General features: G+C 33.9%; 1 protein-coding gene across 1 annotated transcript; it reads right to left on the reverse strand.

The window, feature by feature from the left end:
* Window positions 1–3842: 3842 nt before the first annotated feature.
* On the reverse strand, window positions 3843–19969 carry LOC115983469 (probable LRR receptor-like serine/threonine-protein kinase At1g56140). The gene is made up of 24 exons (XM_031106151.1): window positions 19796–19969; window positions 18915–19101; window positions 17325–17396; window positions 17036–17107; window positions 16870–16941; window positions 16379–16450; window positions 15806–15877; window positions 15619–15690; window positions 15344–15415; window positions 15186–15257; window positions 14993–15064; window positions 14484–14555; window positions 14328–14393; window positions 12683–12748; window positions 12522–12566; window positions 11305–11369; window positions 10334–10707; window positions 9646–9847; window positions 9379–9546; window positions 8730–8848; window positions 5899–6109; window positions 5577–5808; window positions 5296–5446; window positions 3843–4396 (listed from the first exon to the last, which is right to left on the reverse strand). Exons 1-24 carry the CDS (start codon window positions 19899–19901, stop codon window positions 4019–4021), a joined length of 3090 nt encoding a protein of 1029 aa, XP_030962011.1. The 5' UTR covers window positions 19902–19969; the 3' UTR covers window positions 3843–4018.
* Window positions 19970–22023: the final 2054 nt, after the last annotated feature.

Here is a 22023-nt window from a genome sequence, read left to right on the forward strand (position 1 = left end):
ACCCAAACCCATACTCAAATCATCCTATCTACAGCCCACCACTCAAACCTATATCATCCCAACCACCTAAACTCAATCACTACCATTAACAGAAACTGAAACCATCACTAGCAACCACTACAACCAACCATGCCACTAGCCACAACAACCACAGTCACCACCACCACGCCACCACCATGCCTACCACCAAAACCCATTAAATCTAAAACCACCACCAGATCCAAATCCAAGCTGCACCACAAACACTACCCAACAACCATCACGAGAAATTTAGCACCACCACTATAACCATCAACAGCCACCAAAAACCAACAAATCACATACCCATAACCATACCGAAAATCACAACCTTCAATAGATGCAACACACTACCGTCACCACCACTACCGCTACCACTACCATACCAAAGTAGCCCACCACCATACAGACCGGACCTACCATTGCATGAGCCACCAAAATCCAAAACTCACATGCCATGACCCACGGCCTACAACAACCCACGCCACCACCATCGCACCACCCATTGACCCACCAACAACCCACAACCCATGTGACCACAGCCCACTACGCCTTTGCCACTGCACCGTCTAAGAGAGAGAAGTGATAGGGAAGAGATAGAGAAAGCAATAGAGCGAAGAGAAAAATAGGAAGAGGAACAATGTTTAGAGTGCAGGGTTGAGCGGGCATGGGGAGAGAAGGAGAGAGCATTTTGGTAAGGGAGATTTGTCGAGAGAGAGAGAAAGGAAACAAGAGACTGAAGAGACACAAAGAAGGGAGACATTTTAGGAAGAGAAAGACATTAAAGCATATTATTTTATTTTTCTCAACTTGCTAAATAAGTTCTATTTTCAGGACGTTACTGTAGCTGAGCTGCAATTATTTTTTACAACTAGCCTCCCAAGTAATGTATGTATTTTGGTGTTGAATGCTAAAATATAGCATATTGGGAGTTTTAGAACGCCCAATGCTAATGCTTTTAACTTCTTATTCTTATCCCTTATTTTCCTCTCTTTTTTCAATAAATAAATAAATAGATTAAATTTTAAAACTATAGAGATATCATAAAAATGATCTCAATGGTTGATGCTTTGCCAACACGTAAGTTTTATTTATGAAATTGAATTAATGATTGATTTATTGTATTTCTCATGTTTATTGACTTAGAGCATTCATATCCCAATTTGTAAGAAAATATCTATCTTGCAACTAAAAGAACTACTTTATCTATTTTACTAACCCATTTTACAACTCACACAACATCTTAGTTTTTATTTTTAGATACAACTCATTAAAATAATATAAAGTTATAAACTATCATATAAACTCATTCTCTCTCTTCTATCTCATTCCACTTCCCTCTTTTATGTACTTTTATATATTTTTATGTTTACTTTTATGTTTAGCAAACCATGAACTATAGTTTGTATATATACATATTTACTATTTATATTTGCTAAAAACTTTTAGCAACACACACCTAGGTGAAGCTCAATTTGAGCGGGCGTGTTGCTAAAATAGCAATTTGGGGCATTTAACACCCCCAATGCTAATGCTCTTATGGTTGGTGATATTCCTAATTTTTATGGAGCGAGTTTGATCTTTTTAAGGGAATTTTGGTCAAATAAAATGGAATGGGCTTGAGGGCCACAAAAACCTTCACAAACACTAGTATAAAACCCAAAAGTAGCCCACCAAATTCGTGGCTTATTAGAGATGACCAAGCCAGCACATGAATTGAGAGTGTGGCCTATGGCCTCAACCCATGGGTAAAGCCCAATTAAAAGGAAGGAAAAGGAATGGCCCACATAAGTCCAATTCAAATTTGATCTAAGAGGGCCTATTTTGATGCCAACTTGTGGCCTTCTGTAGCCAATTAACCATATCAAAATTGTATTACGGTCTGGACCCACGGATGACATCCAATTGGGCTTCCCTAAGCCAAGTGAAGAAAGACAAAGTAGAGCTCACCAAATTCATAAATGAGCATTGATAGTTACACATGGTGTATATGAGACAACTAAAATCGTGTCAAAATCACCATTTTACAATTATAACTGAAATTCAAAACACTATTTCAACAAGTGTGTACAAGTCATGGTGTCCAACAACAATTATCATTCAAAAATAAAACCTTGAAGCAACAATATGTTTTCTTTACCAACAATTGAACCCAAGAACAAAGGGGTGATGGATTTTTTACCATTGGGTGAGTTTTTGCTAACAATTTCATTATATGAACCCAAAAACAAACATTTTAGCTAAGTAGCATCTCGAGTCATTGAGAGTCAAGTTCTAAGGTGGTAAAAGATGATGTGGATAAATAATCCATTTGGAACTCAAGTTTCATAAAAGAAGAACAAAGAAGAATCAAAAAAAGAAGAAAGCAGAGTTACAAATCTAGAGAAGAGGAACAAAGTAGAAAGCAGAGTTATAGATCTAGAGAAGAGCAAATAAGAAAGCAGAGTTACAAATCTGGAAAAGCACAAAGCATAGATCTAATTTGTTGATTTGAGGATCTCTCTCTCTTTCTCTCTATCTCTCTCATTGAGAGTGTGCATAAGTTTTGTATTTGTTCATTGAAGGAACACAAGTTCCTTCATTAAACTCGAGTCTAGAGACTCGAGATTCTACTTATCTAATAAGTTTGATTGTCATGCCACATAACAAAAATGTTAGAAAAATTAGTTCCTCTCTTGGGGCTTGGAATACTTGAAGGACCCTAAAGCCCATGGACAATGTTGTGCGCATAGCCAATTATGCATGGGAATTCTGGTATATCTGCTGAACCAAAGTCATTACCCCACACTTATCCTCACACCCAATAAAAGGTTTCAGATTCAATCAAGGATTAAATGTTGATTGTCCGAAATCCTCAAAGTCAGCTTGTTGGGGAGGGGAAATCCCTCTTAAAGAAGCATTTTTCTTAGCCTAAAATGAGCTAATGACAAGCAAGTGATTAAAAATGTCCAGTGAGTTTAGCAAACCTTCACTACATTGAACTGGTCTTTTGAGAGCACCAAAAAAATCTTTAAAATAGGGAATAGCCTGAAAATTAAGGGCATGAGTCCTAAAATGAATCAGAGAAACATGGAATGTCAAAATTGTAGAAAAACTCACCCTTACATTCACACAAAAATCCTTATACCTACATAAAATCTATGACTAGTTCAGCAGATAGTTCAATATATTTCCTATGCATTCTTAAAGGCATTAAACATAAAATAATTCCTTCTCCTCCATTACAATTCCATTCACTTAAACTTTAGCACTTCTTGCAGTGTTTTCCCTCTATTGTAGGCTTGTTAAGCATGACACTCCACAAGCCTTCTTCACCAATTGTGCAAACGAGGGTGGTGGATTCGACTCCCCCAACTAATTCTAGGACCATGAAGAAAACTAATCAGGCACAAGCAAGTGGCAATCCAGAAAAGGACCCAAAAAATCTTGTCATGCAATCTTTGTTTGAGGAACCAACAACTGACACCAACTATTGATGCACAACTATTCTATTGCTTGCCAATCAAGTAGTGTTTTTCTTCTAGGTAACTTGAATATAAATGAAATTTTTTTTTGGGGGATTAAATCTCTTCTTTCCTTATATATGTCTCAATTGAATGGACTCAGTGTGACTATCTAACTTACTTAGCCATGTATCACTAGCCAACGAAGCTTAGATATCAAGGTCAGATGCCTTACTTGGTCAAACTCTCACTCAGTATTTCACTATGGTGAACTGTGAGCAAATAAGTGAAAGCGCTAATTCTTTTTCAATTATGAACTTCAGCCAGTGAAATTTTAAATAAATAAATAAGGTAAATCTACATGTGAAACATTTGTACAACTTCTTGAATAATGCCTTACATTCAATAGTGTATCTGTCACAACATGAAACAAACTAAACTACACCTCTACCCAAAAATGTAAGGAATTACAGTGTCAAACTCATAAAAGGAAGAATACACAAAACATTTTTTAACTTCACACAAGAATAAATTTGAAGAAAAATAATGACAAATTCTCATCGGCCCTTTTCGATAGTATCACCAAGCATAGGTTTAGAAGCATCTGCTAGTGAATTCCCTACATCACCCACCATGCTTGTACTAGCTGATGATGAGTTGAAATAGGTAGTATCAATTGCACCCTCACTGGTTACGTTGGTTATATCATCGTATTTCCAATCTGTCAAATATCCTGGCCTTGAAGTTACAATGCTCACTTCAATATCTCCTGAGAGCATTGCCACCACACGCGACATTGATGGCCGCAAAGTTGGGGATGCTTGAGTGCACAAAAGTGATACTCCTATCAATCGTTTTAGTTCTTCCTCATTGAATTCTGATAATTTAAAGTCTGCAAGATCAACTTCACGGTTGTTTTCATGCAACTGCCAAGCCTGAGAAAGATATATATGCTATCAGAGTAGCTTTACAATGTTGTGTACCAGTGGTGGCTGTGAGTGATCGATTTGTTTCAATGAGACAACTTTCTTCAGGTTTAGAATATAATACAAAAGTGGTGGAGGTGAGTAATCCAATATTCCAATTGTTTCAATTAGTTTAACAGTCTAAGCGTTCATAACATAGTATAAAGGTATTGGTAGCGAGTATTCAAATTGTCTGAATGAATAAGACAAACATGTTTTACTAGGGATCTAAATAAAATCTAGTTGTTATCCCTAAAGTCAACCACAAGTTCATCTTGTGAATCTAACTGCCACTCTATTAACACACATTTTAAATGTTCGGTGACATATGGATGAGTGACATTGACAGGTCAAATTTGACATATATTTCAATATCTAAGTGTGTAAACTTCAAAATCAGGAACATCACAAAATTATGAATAAATAAGGTAAAAAAAAAAACTTATGTGTTATCTTGAATTTCATAAAATAACTTGGAAAGAGACCATTACATAGTATTTGGTCATACAAAAAGTAGGCTCTTACTAGCTTTAGATTTGGGTATGGAGACTCATTTGATTTCCTATCATGCTGCAAATTGGACTCATTTTGCAAATGCTCTAAATAAGCAAATAAAATTACTTCACTTCCTTTAGACGTCCTAACTTTCCTCTTTATTTATTTATTGACAACTTATGATCCAAGCTTTGCTGGTACTTCAACTTTTGGCAGAAGCAAAAAATATATATAGTTGTGGATGGATCATGACTGTCATGAACCCAAAACACATATCCAAACAAAAATATATACTACTGAAACTTTTGGAAGGAAAAAAATCCATCCAATTAAAGAAAGATGACTGTCACGGTGCACAAAAATATTGGTCATACCCATTCAAGAAGATATATCTTTTCTTCTTCCAAGCTTGAGTCAGAATTTGGCCTCCCACTAACAAGCTCTAGAGCCACAACACCAAAGGCAAACACATCAGCCTTCTCTGTAAGGTGCCCACGCATGGCGTACTCCGGTGCAAGATACCCACTGCACCAGTAAAAATCACATGCACAAATTAGTACTAATCTAACTAAGCCTCTAGGATCTTACATGCACAAAATAAAGGATTATGTAATTCAGAAAGACAAGGTGACAAGCTAGGCCTCTAGGATCTTACATAGTCCCTGCAACGCGCGTGCTTATGTGGGTCTTTTTATCATCATAAAGCTTGGCCAAGCCAAAGTCTGATATTTTGGGGATGAGATCAGAGTCAAGCAGGATATTACTAGCCTTCACATCTCTGTGTACAATCCGAAGCCGTGACTCCTCATGAAGATAAGCTAAACCTCTTGCTACACCCAAGCATATATTGAAGCGCGTTGACCAATCGAGATTCAAGGTTCTTTTTCCTGTTTCATGCAAGCACATAAAATAAATCTACATTGTATAAATAAATACTTACACCCTCAGTTAGAAATAGAAAAGATGTGTTCACATACCAAATAATGCTTGATCAAGACTATTATTTACTAGATACTCATACACAAGGAGTCGTTTATCTCCCTCAATGCAACATCCATACAGCTTCACAAGGTTACGGTGTTGCACAGCGGATATAGTAGCAATCTCAGTCAGGAATTGGTTCTTTCCTTGGTGTGACGTTACAGACAGTTGCTTCACAGCAATTACTCTCTCATCATTAAGTGTTCCCTATTTTATACAAAGTACCAAACAAAATATTAAAGAATCTGTTTAAAAAATATTACTCTGCATATAATTTTAATTTATTATAGTAAATATAAAAAGGAGAGTGTGGATAATTAGGATGGATGGCTTAATAGATGTAATTTAGACTTTTTATCTGATTGATTTCTCAAGTAAAGTCAAACAATGTAAAACAAAACCACACAATTCCCATTTATACATAAAATTTATAAGGATAAATTTCAAAACATTGTAGTTTCTTAATGGTCAGTGGTCATCTTCACCATGAAATTGCACGTCGATTTTAATCAATTTCAATTTTATGCCTTAAACCATTCAAGGAAAAGTATCAGGCAGGAATGACAGGCTGCCCGATATAAATGTTCTACAAAGAACTAGATTGTCTTCATATGGTCTAAAACTTTGATTTTTAAAATAAAAAAACTTGCTTTCCAGAGTGTTTTTACTTCCAATGATACAAGCAATACATCTGGCAAGCTATAAACCACCAGAAATGTCATCTTATGGATCCCATTTCATAGATCAGGTAACCAACCTTACTAACATCTAGAAAAGAAGGAACAAAAAAAAAAGCCGTTATTTTTATGCTCCTAGTATATATAATCTTGTTTGATAATGACTTCAATTACTTGGTCAGAGTCTCCTAAAACTAAAACATTTTGGACATTATTTATTTGTACCAACTGTGATCACTCAAACTACTATACCCTCCACAAAATGCAATTACTCATATATTGGTTCCCATGATTATCAAATCTAATAAACGTTTGCCAGAGATGATTTTATCTTGACCAGTCTATTTTGAACAATCTTAAACAACTACTCAAACACTAAGCCATCCATGAGGATATTAAATTTCCATAATCATTAAAATGTAATTTATCCCTTATTTCCATCAATTCATCACCCTCTATATGTAGTTTGCTGTAAATAAGTGCTTTTTAATAACAGATTCACTTCTTGAAATTGCAATATAGTGGCATAAAATGGGCCTCATTTCATTGTATGATACTTTCATTTTTAAGTTTACCCAGTGTAAAGAGTAGCCTTAAAAAAAGGGGACAGAACCATAATTTTGAATATGTAACCAGGCCATATAAAGGGGAAAATGTGTAACAGATTTTCTGGCGTGGAAACTTAGAGAAGTTTGAATTTGGGAATATGGCCTGAATCAGAAAACAATTAGAAAATAGGTTGGTTCATTTGATTAAGAACTTTGAATAACTTTCAACTCTGAGATTTGGCTAGGCCATTAATCAAGTCCTGGTGGGGGATTGTTCTAACATTTACGTGTGGCATGATAATTGGCGCCCAAATGGCCCTTTCTATCAAAAATTTGGGCATAGAATAGTGTATGATACTGCCACCTCATTAAATGCTAAACTCTCTAGTGACTGTGATTCTAAACAAGGCTTGGAATTGGAGCTATACAAGGTCTGATGATCTTGTTACTTTCCCTATCTCAAGTGCTTGGGACCAAATTAGGCCAAGGAGGCCTACTATCAATTGGTGGAAAATTTTTTGATTTGCCAAAGCCATCCCAAGGCATGCTTTCGTTACTTGCTTGGTTTTGAGTGATAGATTATCTGCTAATGAAAGAATAGTTAGTTGGTTAAAAAGTTGTGACATTTTGTGTGTACTATGTAGAGCATGCACTGAAAATAGAGACCATATCTTCTTCAAATGCCCTTTTACCCAAAGAAGTTGGAGGATAATTAAAAGATGGTTCTGTCAAGAAGGCCTTGATGATGAATGGGGTAATCTCATCACCTGGGCAGTACAAAATTGAAGAGGAAAAATCTTTAGGGCAGATTGTTGCAGGTTAGGCTTCATTGCTGGTATGTACCATGTTTGGGCTCAAAGAAATGCTGTTAAGCACCAGGGCACTGTGAGAACAAAGGAACAAATTTAGGTGTCATAAAGAATCAGGAGAAGTATAAAATTGAAAGCAAGGGTGTATATCCCAGCTCTAGCATCAACAAAAAAATCTGTGCCAGATGGGGCATCTCAGATGTTCTGTTTAAGCCTAAAGTTTGATCTATGTGGTGGTACAACTTTCCAACTGTTGCAGATTCTTCTTCTTGCTGATTTGCTAATCGGATGTGTGGTTGTCTAGTTTTGCACTATCTTGTATTTTGGTTTGTTAGTTGCTAGGATTTTGTCCCTGATCTGTGTATCTGGGTAGTCAATCTTGGTTGTGTAGTTTAGATATTGACGTCTAGTTGTAGTTTAGAGTTGTTTACTTTGTTGAATCGCTTAACTGTTGTGGCTCGTTTCCAGCTTGTTGCATATGGATAAGGAATTACTAATCTTCATTTATTTTTGGATCAATTTAGTACTTGCAACTGCCAGCTTCTCGCCAATCACAGGAACAAGATATCATAATAAGGGCGGCCAAGGGATTTCACGAAAAATGTAAAAATAAAATAAAAGGATAATATAAATGAAGAAACAAAAAGAAAAAGGGGTGATGTTACACTCTGTGATTTGTTAATAGCCATTGCTTGGAATTATCAATAGATGTATAGATGTGTATCAGACAGTCAACTTTACGGCAATGGCTTGGTTTCAGCCACTAAAGTTCTTGATTAGAATAAGGAATTACCTTATAAACAGGTCCAAAGCCTCCCTCTCCAAGCTTATTATCAGGATTAAAATCTTCTGTAGCCGTCTTGAGTTCAGCATAGCTGAAAGTGAATGTTTTAGCATCTATTCCGAGGAGCTCTGCAATTTCAACATAAACATAGGTTATAGGTTGTAACACTGAATCCATTTTCTAGTAATCGATTTGCTTGTGTGGTTTATAGCAGAAAATTCAGAAACGTTTTTGCACTATCCCTTTCTTAAGCATCAATCATCAATGTGTTTTAGTCCAGAACGTTGTTGGGCTAAGCAGGAGATTAGGTAGCAAGCATAATAAATGGGAATTTGTAAGTAGCCTGGGGCTTCATTGGCCGCATAAATTATGTTTCTCCCTATTCCTTTTTGGTCATATATGTCTGTTTGCTTGTGAATGCATATTATTCCAAGACATGCATAGAAAGAGGTTTTAGTAAAAATGCCTTTGTACACAAGAAATGATACACTGCATTTTGTACTACTTAATATGGAATATGCAGAGGCCACCTCACTAGTCACTAATAGTGAGTACCATAGTATCACATAAAGGAAAGAGTTCCATTTTTCTAATATGTAGAGAAAACTGAATGAAGTTTGACAACTATCATGTATATGCAACATGATTTTTGGCTTACCTTCATCATCATTGGTCGGTGGTTTTCTTCTTCGAACAATATAGAAAACCACGAAAACAGCCAGAAAGCTCAAAACCCCAACACCAACAACAACACCCACAATCAGACCAGTCCTATTCTTGTTGCTGCTTGTGCTTGGAGGTATGTTACTAACAGTGGGTGTAAATTCTATACCAAAGTAAGATAGTCAATAACATGGTACTAAAATGTGAGGAAACCACTACCTAATCTTTCTAAATTGCATCTACAGTTTCTGCACTTTTTTACCTGGGGTAGCACTGATGGCTGAAATAGAAGGTCCATAAGTACCTTGAGCAGGTACACAGCAAGTCCCTTTTCCAGCCCAAAAGAGATGGATTTCAAGGTAGTTTTCTGATACCTGAACATTATTAAATTCCTTCGGAACAGGTACGAAAGAGGCACCACCGGCTTCCTTTCGTATGTCGAAATCCTTTAAAACAAGATTCCCCTGGAGTAAACAAATTCAAAAATTAGCAAAACAAAAGGAATGACGATAAGAGGAAAGAGTTAATTTATAGAGAAAATAGGAGAGGGAATACATCAAAGGTTTCATTCAAAATCCTTATCATGATTATAGACATATTTTAGATATCAAAACAATTTTGAGTTTTGGATATAAATTGCAAAAAAAGTGAAGAAATCACAGAGGTAATGGTTGTACCGTACTTGACATAAGTTCTGAGAAAACGAAGGGCAAAATAGATAGTAAAAGAAAACATGTGGAGGGATCAAAATAGAGAACTGCTAATGGTAAATCTAGAATTGATTAGATAATTTAAGTTGTAAATATGCATCATATTCAAGAAAAATCTGCATTGATGAATAAGACAGTCAATATATTTGTTACATACACTCTTTTTCTGTTAAAAAATATACTCTTCATTTTAATATAAAATTCTGTAGTTCTAAAACAATTCGATAATATGATGCAGACCTGGATATAAATATCAAACACACGCCTCCCAAGACTTTGCCATGTGTTAGTGTTTACAAAAGCTATTTCTGCAAACTGGAAGCTCACAGTGTAGTTTCCATTCTCGAGCCCTAGGCCATAGTATCGTAATGATGAAGCAGAGAGTCGAGCTGTTTGGAACAGCTCTGAGTCTAAACTCGTGAATTGAGATGATGAAAAACTTGTATACTGAGGATTCTTGGTCCCAGTAAAATATCCAACATTGCTAACTGCCCACCTGTCTGTGTCAACCACATAATATGTAGCTGGACCAAGTGTCTCATTATCCCTCTCATACACAATCCCATTAGAAGAGGTAATCTGAGGACCACCGCACTTAATTGCAAACTCAGAATCTGAAAACAAATATATGTAAAATAAAAAAAAACATTCTTTGATGTGTAAGCTTGGAAAAGGTAATTAAAGTTGTGCGTTCATAAGCATGCTATGCGTTTCAATAGTGGACATGCTTGAAGATCAGTAGTCTGTTATAAAAAAAACTAGAATGTAAGTTGAAAAATAGTTTAATTATCTATGATTTGAATAATGACATATTGACATATTCAAACCTAAGCTTTTTAAATACTCTTTTAATGATCGCCAGTATAGGGGTTCTTGGCAGAGGTTCACAGACCTTGCAATTTTTCTTTAAAGTACATCATGATGCCATTTAAAATTACTGTATACTAAATTGACACTGGAATGTAGCTGTGATGCATTGCCAATTTAGCCCTTAAAAAGACAGATCCAATATTCATGTGTACTAAAAATTTGGAATGCATCTTGATTGTACTGTGCCCTTATCAATATTTTGTAAACATTTGAAGTTTCATCACTTTGTATTCTGCTTAGAAGAACCAATCCTAGAGTATAATCTTCTCGTAGTTTGGCCTCAATACCTACTAATGCTTTCCAATCTTACAATCAGGTGTGATATTTTAAATTGTACTTACATCTTCCAGTGCCTCGATTGCAAGGAAAATCCCGTTGAAGACAGCTCAATCCTGAAGGCAAAACACTAACGCAGAACAGAAATGCACTTAGGCACGGAATGTGTAGTTTATCGAAATAAAACATTAGTTATTAAAGAAGATATAACTGATTGATACAAATATTATAATTAGGATTAAGTTTGCACTCATGTAATAAGAAATGATCTCTTGGCAATATGCTCATAAGCATTCTCCTAAGAATACTAACCCATCATTGCCCCATGATGAAAGAGGTTTCTTTAAATGAGTTACGACTTGTGTTTTCCCAATGTAAGGCATTACTTGCAATCACAAGAAGTAAATATATATGAAATTGTTCATGAAGAGAAACATATAATATTTAGGCAGAAGTTGTGTTTTTTTTTTTTTTTTTTTTTTTGGGGGGGGGGGAGGGGGAACAGAGGGGCAATTTAATCAAATGGGCTTTGATAGTCCCTATTACTCTCGTAAGTATCAAATCAGCTAATTACACTTCAGTTTTATCAATGTTCTGTATCAGCAGAACATATAGATTAGGTGTCATTTGACCATGTAAATGAGATGATATACAGGTTGACCCATTCTAATTATTAATTTTTTTTTTGCATATTTTGGCAATTGATGACTCCTGAGTTAATGGAGCTGGAAACTCCATTTCTCATGCTCAAAATATCCATATGTGCGGCTTAATAGAATATTTTTTTACTTCTTCCTTTTTCTGTTCAACTTCCAGAAACTTTCTTTTTCACTTCCAAATATTTTCCTGCCTTCTCCACAACAAACACGATCCCTACCTATCCCAAAACTCAACAAATCTCAAATTAGTTTGGTATCAAAGCTTTTATCTTGCATCAGACGCCTAAATGAACATGTCTAAGTAATATACATTGCTAGACATCAGCTAATTAATTTCTATCTATAATATAGATTTTTTATCGGTAATTTCTATCTATAATATACTTCTAGTAAAACATTATAATTCTCTAAGGTAGTGAGTTGATGATAATTCACACTCCACGTAAAGTTCCAGAACATTTGAGAGGACAAGTTACCATGTTGAAAATCATGGCTATCAGCTTCTAACAGCTTCACTACCTTAATTGACAAGATTAATAACATTTTAAAATTGATTAGAAACTTGTTTCACTATGGTAAAACTCAAGCTTTAAAATAAGAAAATATAGCATCAAGAAATTTACCTGCTGTTTGAACTTTCTATTGTGAAATTGTTGGCAACTAAATTACTGCATATTATACAGCATAAGATTTGAATGTCAGTTTTTATTCAAGAGTAGCAAGTTATAGAATATCAGAAACATAAATATAATATAAATATTTTCAAATACAATAGCATACATACAGTTGTAAATTTTGTTCGTTGACCCAAGAAGGAAAGCTTCCCTGTAAATTATTGTAAGACAAATCACTGCAATCATAACATAACAAGGATGTTAGATACCTAATCCATTCAACTGGTAAACAATCCCATGTTCAGTACTAAATTAGGCATTAGTCAATTGACATTGATGCTCTGAAACAAAATTTTGAAACCATATTATTCGAAATTTAGAACCTCTATTTTTCTATGTATGCTAATAATGCATGCTTGTTTATGCTATTAGCTACACATGGAAATCCATGTACAATTAATCCATTGGTGATACAGCATTTAGTCTTTTCTGTAATTGCTTGCTTATATACAGAAAATACCCTTCCCACCCATCCACACCCACCCCCCCCCCCCCAAAAAAAAGAAAAAACACTTCCATCATTTTAGAGTTATCACTAAATTATTACACGTAGATCAAATCTTTGATTAACCTGAGTGTGTTATAACCTCCCAATGTAAAAGTATCTGCTCCATAAGATTGTTATAGCTCACAACATATAAATGTTCACTTAGCTCAAACAAGATTTTGGGATGTGGTAGACAGACCCAGGATTTTTAGATAGTAGGAGCCAGAGAATAAAGAAAAAAAAAATTCCAAATAGGCATCTATATAGTATTAAAAAATTATAAATACACAAAATCGTTATTTCTAAATACATTAAGAAGCAATCATCTACTAACAAAGACAAAGACAAAAACAAAATAATGTTTTTTTAATACTAGGCAGGCTAAGATTTTTTTTGTTGAAATTAGAGCATTCATGGTGGTGGTTTAAAAATTTTAGCTTTTATCACTTTAAAAAGCTACTTTATCTTACCACCTCACTTTACAATACACCCAATATCAAATGTTCTGTTTTTTTTTTTTTTTTTTTTTCTCACTTCATTTAAAATAATATAAACAACTTATTAAAATAATAAAGGAAGAGAGAGAATTTGAGTTTTTAATTAAAGAAAGAGATATAATCTTTTTTGGTAAGAAGGAAGAGATATAATCTTAATAAAATATTGTATTTTATGCTACAGTCAACTGGTATTTATACCCATTTACTATAGCTGCAAAACATTTAGCTTTAGCTTCTCCTATAACACATGATTTTTTGGTTCTTTGGTGGTAAAATAGTTTTTTTTTTTTTTTTTTTTTGGCTAAAATACAATCACCATTGTCAATTTTTTTTTTTTTTTTTTTTTTTTTTTTTTTGTTAAGGTTTTAGGTTGAATAGTTGTTATTTGGGTTAGACTAGCTAGGCTAATTGGAGAGAAGGGGGACCTAAGGTTTTGGAAGGGGGCCAACTACACAAATAAAATATATAATAACCATATATATATATAAGTAATATTTTGGACCCGGGGGGGCCCGGGCCCCCTTGGGCCCCCACCTAGGTCCATCCTTGGTGATACCCAACATTTTTCTACCAAAATACCACTATAAGAGATCGGAGTCATACTACCCTCTTGACATCAGATTGAATATAACTCCTTGTACATATGCATCGGAGATTCAGAAAATCCTTATACAAATAAGGGACTTTAAATTAAAAAGCTAATTATTAGACACCTCCATTTTAAATGTATCATAATGTTGTAAAATGCAATTGATGTTTTTATGTACTTACATGTTGAGAAGAGATCCACTCTTTTGTGTAGGCACAATGCCATTTAACTTATTATTTCCGAGAAACCTGATAAAGAAGGCAATAGTACATGCTTCAATATAATACAAAATAATATTGGGATGTATAATATGAAATTAAGAAAATGAGGTATATTACAAGTAAGAGAGCGAACTCAAATTGAAAAGCGCGTTTGGAATCTGTCCTGTTATATTGTTGAAGCTCAAATCCCTAAAAAAGTTAAACAATATTATTATAATGTATTGATAACAAAGCTATTATCACTTGGTTGTGATACATAAAACTAGTTATCTACAAGAGGTAATTAACAGTTATAATCCTTATGCACTATCCCAAAAAGAAAGAAGGAAAATGAAAAGGATAGAAAAAAGATAAGAAAAGTGAAAAAGAAACAAGATGAATTTGAAATACAATGAAGTGGCCCCTTATCACATAGTTACAAATAGGGTGAGTTCATTTTGCAAGCCTAGAGAAATCTGATAAAAATATCACTTAAATTTACCATTTAAATTTTAATATAGGAACCTAAGAAATGGAAGAGATGTTCTCAGTTCCATTGCTTTGAATAGCAATCAAATTCAACCTAAATTATAGCACCACGTATATCTAAAATTCTAAATAGTCACCCACCAATGGACATTACTTACAGCTGTGACAACTTTTGGTATTCTCCTATATTTGATGGAATTGAATCAGAAATGTTAATATTCCTCAGTACTCTGCAATAGATGCAACTAAACTGTTATGTTATATTTTGGAAGAGCAACAAAGAAGGAAAAAAAAAAAAAAACATGGATATTCATAATTAGGAATTTGAAACATAAACACTTGTTTCCTTACAAGATACTTAGAGATTTCATATTTTGTATAAATGCTAGTGAAGAGCTCCCATTAGACAAATCACCTATTCTCCTACAATAATATCACACATGAGATTGTTAGCTTTACAAGATCTGCGAAAATACAAATAAAAGTAACTAAGAGATGTAGACACTCACAACTCCGTCAGGGAAGTCAAATTGGAAAATGTTGAGGGTATTGGACCTTTTAAAGAGTTTCCTTCAAACCTCCTACCAAAATCATTTTGGAGTAGTTAATCATAAATTGTGCACAAATGCATCTCTTCTGTAGAATGTAAAAGTACACACTAAAATTTTATCAATAATAACCGTTACAATAAATAATGTTGCTTTGACACTGCAATGAAAATTGAGCCTTATTAAGCATGATTTAGAAAGAAGAAAACAGGATAGGGCTAGCAATATTGTCTTACAAGGTAGTAAGATTTGACCAATTCCCAATGAAGTCAGGTATTTGGCCCGTTAGTTCAGTGTCTGAAGCCCACCTGAGACCACAAATATTTCCTCACACAATCTAATCACAATTTTTTGTTTTTATATTCATCATTATGTAAATTTTAGAAAGTTTGCAGGTGAGAAAAGTAGTAAGCTAGTTCTTACACTGTCGCAAGGCTTTTTAAATTAGCAAATGTTGAAGGAATCGCACCACTAACTCCAGAACTATCAAAGTAGCTATCAAGGAAAAAAATTTACATGAATATATTGATATCCTATCCTCAGCTCCAATAAAAATTTAGTAGTAACAGTTAATGAACTTAACAACCAAATGAAATGTCTCAAGCCATCATTAGATTATTGATCAAGCTGCTAACTTGTTTAGAACAATATTCACAATTTCTCATGATAAGTATCTACAAAATATATTATTTTCACCATATCATTTATGGCTATTAATAGTACTTGACTTTCATGTAAAATATATTTCTAAAATTTATGATTACATTGTTTTCTATCCTGGGATAAAACAGATAATCTTGCATTTGCAAAACCTTGCAATATGGCATATGAGATTTATTGGCACAAAGTTCTTATAATCTCGATCGACCGACAGGATATTACTAGAAGCTTTACTAGAACTATTTCTAAAGTCTGCCTCACCTAGCTATAAAATACAATCAAATAGGTTTTCATAACTACATTGAAAATGGAAAGCTTTATAGTACTAGAACTTACAACTGTTTTAATTTCACTAAATTCCCAAGATCAGATGGAAGAGAACCAGTGAAGTTGTTTGTCGAAAAAGACCTACAAAATTAACAAGAAAAACAATATATGAATTATAATTTATAAACAAGGACTTGATTCTCTTAGGGTGCAGATCATCAAAATCAAGTATGTGAGATGCAGAATTCCAGCCCAAAAAGGAAAGTTATGTGAAATGTAGAATGCATCAAAATAGGTGTACAATTGCAAAAGGGTGACTACTAAATTCATATTTTTGTGAAACCCATCTTCTTTATTTTTAATGGGAAGTCACACATGCATCTTGTGCGCCTTGAACCCAAGACCTTACCCTCCATCCTATTATTGAGGGAGGAAATGCCATTTGAGATAGACCTTATCACAAAACCCTTCTTCAAATAAATTACAATAAATAAATGGTTGAAACAGCACCACCAAGATGCTACATAGATCACTCAAATTTTGAATGAGGGGTAACTTACAATGATATTAATTCTGTAAGATTTCCAAGTTCCTTTGGAAGTGTCCCTGATAATGCATTGATACCAAGATCCCTAATTTATTAAACATCAAAAGAAAGAGAAAGTTTAGCTGACATTAGATATACAATATCCTTTGAGTTTCTAAACAAAACTGAGACAGGCTTACAGGTATTGCATGCGATATAGTTTGCCAATGGATGCAGACAGGTTACCAGTCAAGTAATTTTGGCCCAACCTCCTGTAAGAAATATTGGAAACATAGCACATTCAACAGAATATAATGAAAATGAACTATCCTGGAAAACTAGTACACCACATCTACTACAAAATTCAATTGGTTTACATGACGCAGTACACTTTCAAGGTCTAAGTTCAATCCTATCTTACATGAAAAAGAAGGTAACCCATATTCATGCAAAATGCAAGTAAACAAACATATCAAGAAGATATCGTACAGATTGAAGAGGAAAGTCAAAGTCCATAGTTCATTTGGAATTACGCCAACTACATTCAGGGCATAAACCTTCCTGTAAAAGGGAAAAAAAAAATCATCAACCATGAAAAAAAAAAGATTCATATACTGAAGATGCCCAAGACATTTTGAAGTGTAGTTTTTATAACTTACCAAATTTTGCAGAACTTTCAAGGATTTAAAAAAAAAAATGAAAAAAGTGGGGATTATCATATGAAATAATTGTGCTTCAGATTGTATATGAATTTAATTCATAGATCAATAAAACTGTAAGCTTAGTAAAGGTGGCAAATTGAATGACTGCTCAAGAATATTAGTAATTAATATCACAAAAGCTCTCTACAAGCGCAATGTTTACATAAAATGGTGAGTTTCCAATTAATGGCCATATACCCTAGTGGCATTCTGCTCCCATCTTATGGATTTAGATCCAAGGGTCAAACTCAAATCCCCATAACTCACACTTTGCTCCCATCTGATTATCCTTTGCAAGGATTTAGATTTTATTCTTTTGTTTTCACTAAATGCATCTCAAATTGTGTTTGTAAACTCCAATGGAATAAAATTCATGGTTCATTGTACAAAACCACACTTGTACTAGTGACATGTGGTACAAGGAGAAAATAAGCATAGGAGAAGATAAAATTAGCCATCAATATATAAATCCAGGAAACCACATGAGGAACTTTTAAGATATAAAACACATGCGCGCACGCACACACACAAAGAACTTATCTCTTCAAATTTTTTTCCCCCAATTCCTTTCCCCATTTCAACGCTGGAACATTGAGTTCAAGTAAAGTTCCCATTTGGTCATCATATAGATGATTCATACATGAGATTTTCTTTTAAGAGGATATTATGACAAGGCATCCTTATGATGTCTCCATGACCTTGCCTTAGTCCTTAGGATTCTATGGCCAACATGCAAAACTCAATAATTTTAAAGTGCACACATCCATCATAGGTATTGGTTTCACCAACAGATGCCACCAACATAAATTGGTGCATGAAGATACATTTCATCAAAATTTTAAGCAGCAAAATACTTTATCTTTTATGCTCAAATTTGATGGTATGATGTTTGTATGATATAACATGCTCAAAAACCTTTAAAATATAGGAACAGAACATGGGAAGCACCATGAGGGCACACCCATGACAGATTAGCTCTTCTAACTAGAAAAAGGCTGACTTAGGTAGCAAAAAATTCTCATTTGTTTGACTGCTTTCAAACAAATGAGAATTTTTTTGTCATAAACCAGTTAATCGAAAATAAACTTTGTCCTATTCAACAACCAGTCAGATATAATAGAGGTGATCCCTATTCCTTTTTGTTCAATAAAAAAAATCAGCTATTCAAAAAATAAAAATAAATAAAAATCAGCAAAAGTAAAGATAGGTAATTTAGCTGTCAAAAGATTTTACGGCTTGAACTTATTGGAATTGAACCATGCAATTTAATTTAAACTTTTTTTTTTCTTTTTTTGAATGTATAGAAATTGTAATTATAAGCAAAAATGGCATGGAAAAAGAAGACATGAGGATATATATATTAAAGAAAGAAACGTACAATTGGGTAATGTGGCAAGTAGAGTTACTATTGGCGGAACAGTCACATTTGATCAAAGGGTTGAAGTTTGTGTCATCAAAACTGGTGGAGTCGATGGCTGCTCCAGTGCATGGTTCCCCACTTATATTCCATTGATTTGAATTTGCTAAGATCCCCCATTTTTGAAATATTGTATTCAGTGCTGCCGCTGCAATAATATTCACAATTAAACATCATTGTGATCAATCTGATATACACCCTCCAAAATTGCCACCGTTTAAAAGTACAATTTTGTTTAGAAAAAAGATTGAAAATTTTATAAAGTTATTATATTAAAAAAAATAAATAGCTTATTTTTATTTTGAGCTCATCAAAAACAGAGATAAATGTTGTGTTTGTAAAAAAGAACTCTCAAATTATTGATACCCATCACATATTGAACCGTAAAATAAATCCCACTTGCTTAAAAAATATACGAATTGTCCAAAACTATTAAATCCACCAATTTTTTTTTTTTTTTTTTAATTTTAAGAATCAAAATTACAATTAACCCAATCTTAAAGTATAATAATATCTACTTTGAAATGATGACGATATCAAAAGTACAATATCTTCTCTGCACTTATCAGCATGATTCGTTGGTTTGTATGGCATATGAGCAGTATGGGGCTTATTATTTCAGGTCCTAGCTAGATTTGCAAGCTATAGCAATAGCATGATCAAATTCTAAAAGCCAGCCTTTTATTACTTCAAGTTTGTACTTCAACAATTATGAACAGACAGTTTTGTATTGCTGATAATATGTAACATATGCTGAAGACGAAAAAAAAAAGCTCTCAGCCAAGAACTATAGAAAGTAATAAATTGTGTTTATGAGGTGTGTATGTGAGAGAGAGGCACACCTTCAGCAGGGTCTGTTCGATTTTGAGCTTGAGCTAACTCAAAAAGTTGGCAAAAGATGCAAGCAGCACAAAAAGCATAAACTAGAAGAGGTGATGATCCTGCCATGGCTTCAATTTTTCTCTATGGGATTCATTAACAAAATAGAAGTGCAAAGCCACCACGCTAGACCATCTACTCTGACAAAGTATACAAAACTGCAAGTTCAGCTCTTTGATAAATGTACTATATAAAAAGCCAATAGGGACAGGAAGTTGACCGTTGCTTATAAAACACTATGTAATTGATAATTCAGTTCGGTTGTTACATCGTGACCCACTCACGCGCCCCATCCAATGGTACCAAATTCACATTTCATTTTCAGGTTGATTCAGCTCTAGGCCCTCTAGTAGTAACGACTAATGGCCCTTTTTGTATTTTTATTTGTACAATGCACGACTCATCATGAGCATTTATCCTGTCATAATTTCCAAAGGCTTTTTTGGGCAAGAGATCGGGTGAGTAGTCCTATTGATTAGTACAGGTCAAGTTCATGAGGGCCTCAGAACATTGACATATTTATCGCCTCGAGATATCAAAGGGGCAGGAGATGCATTTGGGGTCTTAAGTGAAAATTAAATTGTGGCTTTTTTATATATTTAAATACGAATTTTTTTAAATAAATTAAATATTACTTATACTTTATCTCTTGTTTTAAATGCAAAACTACTAATTTATTGTGCAAAATTACTAATTTACTGTGTAAATTTAAAAAAAAAAAAAAGTCTATAGACAAAAAATTTAACAAAAATTCCTCACTCTTGTTGATGTGATAGATTGATGGTGGTGATGACGTTGAGAATTGTCACCAATAAGTCACACCGTTCTCGCGAGTCAACGAACCTGCACAACAAGAACAAACGGAAGAAAAACCCTTAGAGAGCACCGGTGTGGCGCCGGCCAAAAGCCCTCCGAAGGTCAAGTCAGAATTCGTCCCTTGAGTTATTTTGAGGCGTTTGAGAGGGTCAAATCATCTTACCTTGATTTGCGTGAATATTACTCCTTTTTATAGTGGTAGAGAGTTGTTTTTCTTCTTAACCTCCAGATCTTTCCAATGTGGGACTTTGATACAATTTCCCTTATTGGATCTTAGGGCTTTTCTAGGCAAATAGAGATTTCGGATCATGGGCCCTTACCATGTCTGTGCGATGGGCCTTCAGAGCGCGTGGGCCCATCTTTACAAAGGTCCAAACAGTGCCCATCCGTCAGGCCCATTAAGATAAGCCCATCAGACTAAATTTTACTATCTTCAGGTGGTAATTAAAAATGTGATCTTACTGGTGCACTTAGATGAGAACCAACTCAATTGTTGTGAAATTCTTTTTTTTTATTGCTTTATTTATTTTATTTTTTAAGAAGTGCTATATTTACAATATTTTTACCAAAAAAAAAAAAATCCTAGGTATTAGGTTGTTACTAGTTATAATTTGAACCCACCATTGAAATTATTTTTTTCCAACCAATAATAGCCAGTAATAATTTATTATGTAGGATTTATTGTGAAAAATGCTGTAAATGTAACATTTCTCTCTCTCTTTTTCTTGTTTTTCATTTGATAAAAAAATATTACTTTTTTTTTTGAGAAAATATTACTTTATTTATTATCTAATATTTGTGTTTAATTAATACTAATTCAATGAAAAAAAAATAACTCCATTCTTTAAAATTTGAGGGCATTTTTCTACTTAAGGGCCTTAATTAGACAACCGCCTCATTTGTTGTTTATACTGTTGAACCACCCCTATAAAGGGGGAGCTTTGAATATTGGAACATATATCTAACACGTAGTAAAATCATAAAAGACTAGTAAGGTAATTCATCAAAAAAAGAACCAATAAGGTCAATATCCTTAATGAGAAAAACTTAGATTTGAAGCCTTCGTAACCTCATTCTCAACTTGCCATAACTTGTAAGCAATGTATATATATGTCGTAATTTGTAAACAATTTGTAATGCCTCATTTTTGTGGTTGGAAGTTGGAACCCCCACTTCTCCCACTATTTATCTATCAAAAATAATTACAAGATAATTTTCTTCATAAAACCAGAAGCCTTAAATAATTTTTCTTTACTCGTGTTGGAGTCAATAATCAATATTCAATTTTTCTTGCAGAGTTAACAAGACAGATTGACTGGGATGCAGCAATGAGATAGTCGTTTTAGTTTTTTATTTTTATTTTTATTTTTGCAAT

The sequence above is a fragment of the Quercus lobata genome, chromosome 4 (genome assembly GCF_001633185.2).
Source record: "Quercus lobata isolate SW786 chromosome 4, ValleyOak3.0 Primary Assembly, whole genome shotgun sequence".
Lineage (NCBI taxonomy): Eukaryota > Viridiplantae > Streptophyta > Magnoliopsida > Fagales > Fagaceae > Quercus > Quercus lobata.

Excerpts from the sequence above, each read along its gene's own strand:
- LOC115983469 (XM_031106151.1), bottom strand. The coding sequence starts at position 19,901 with ATGGCAGGATCATCACCTCTTCTAGTTTATGCTTTTTGTGCTGCTTGC. Across the intron at positions 11,370-12,521 it reads ATAGAAAGTTCAAACAGCAG|TGTTTTGCCTTCAGGATTGA; the intron begins GTAAATTTCTTG and ends GTTCTGCGTTAG. Across the intron at positions 10,708-11,304 it reads CAATCGAGGCACTGGAAGAT|ATTCTGAGTTTGCAATTAAG; the intron begins GTAAGTACAATT and ends ATTTGTTTTCAG.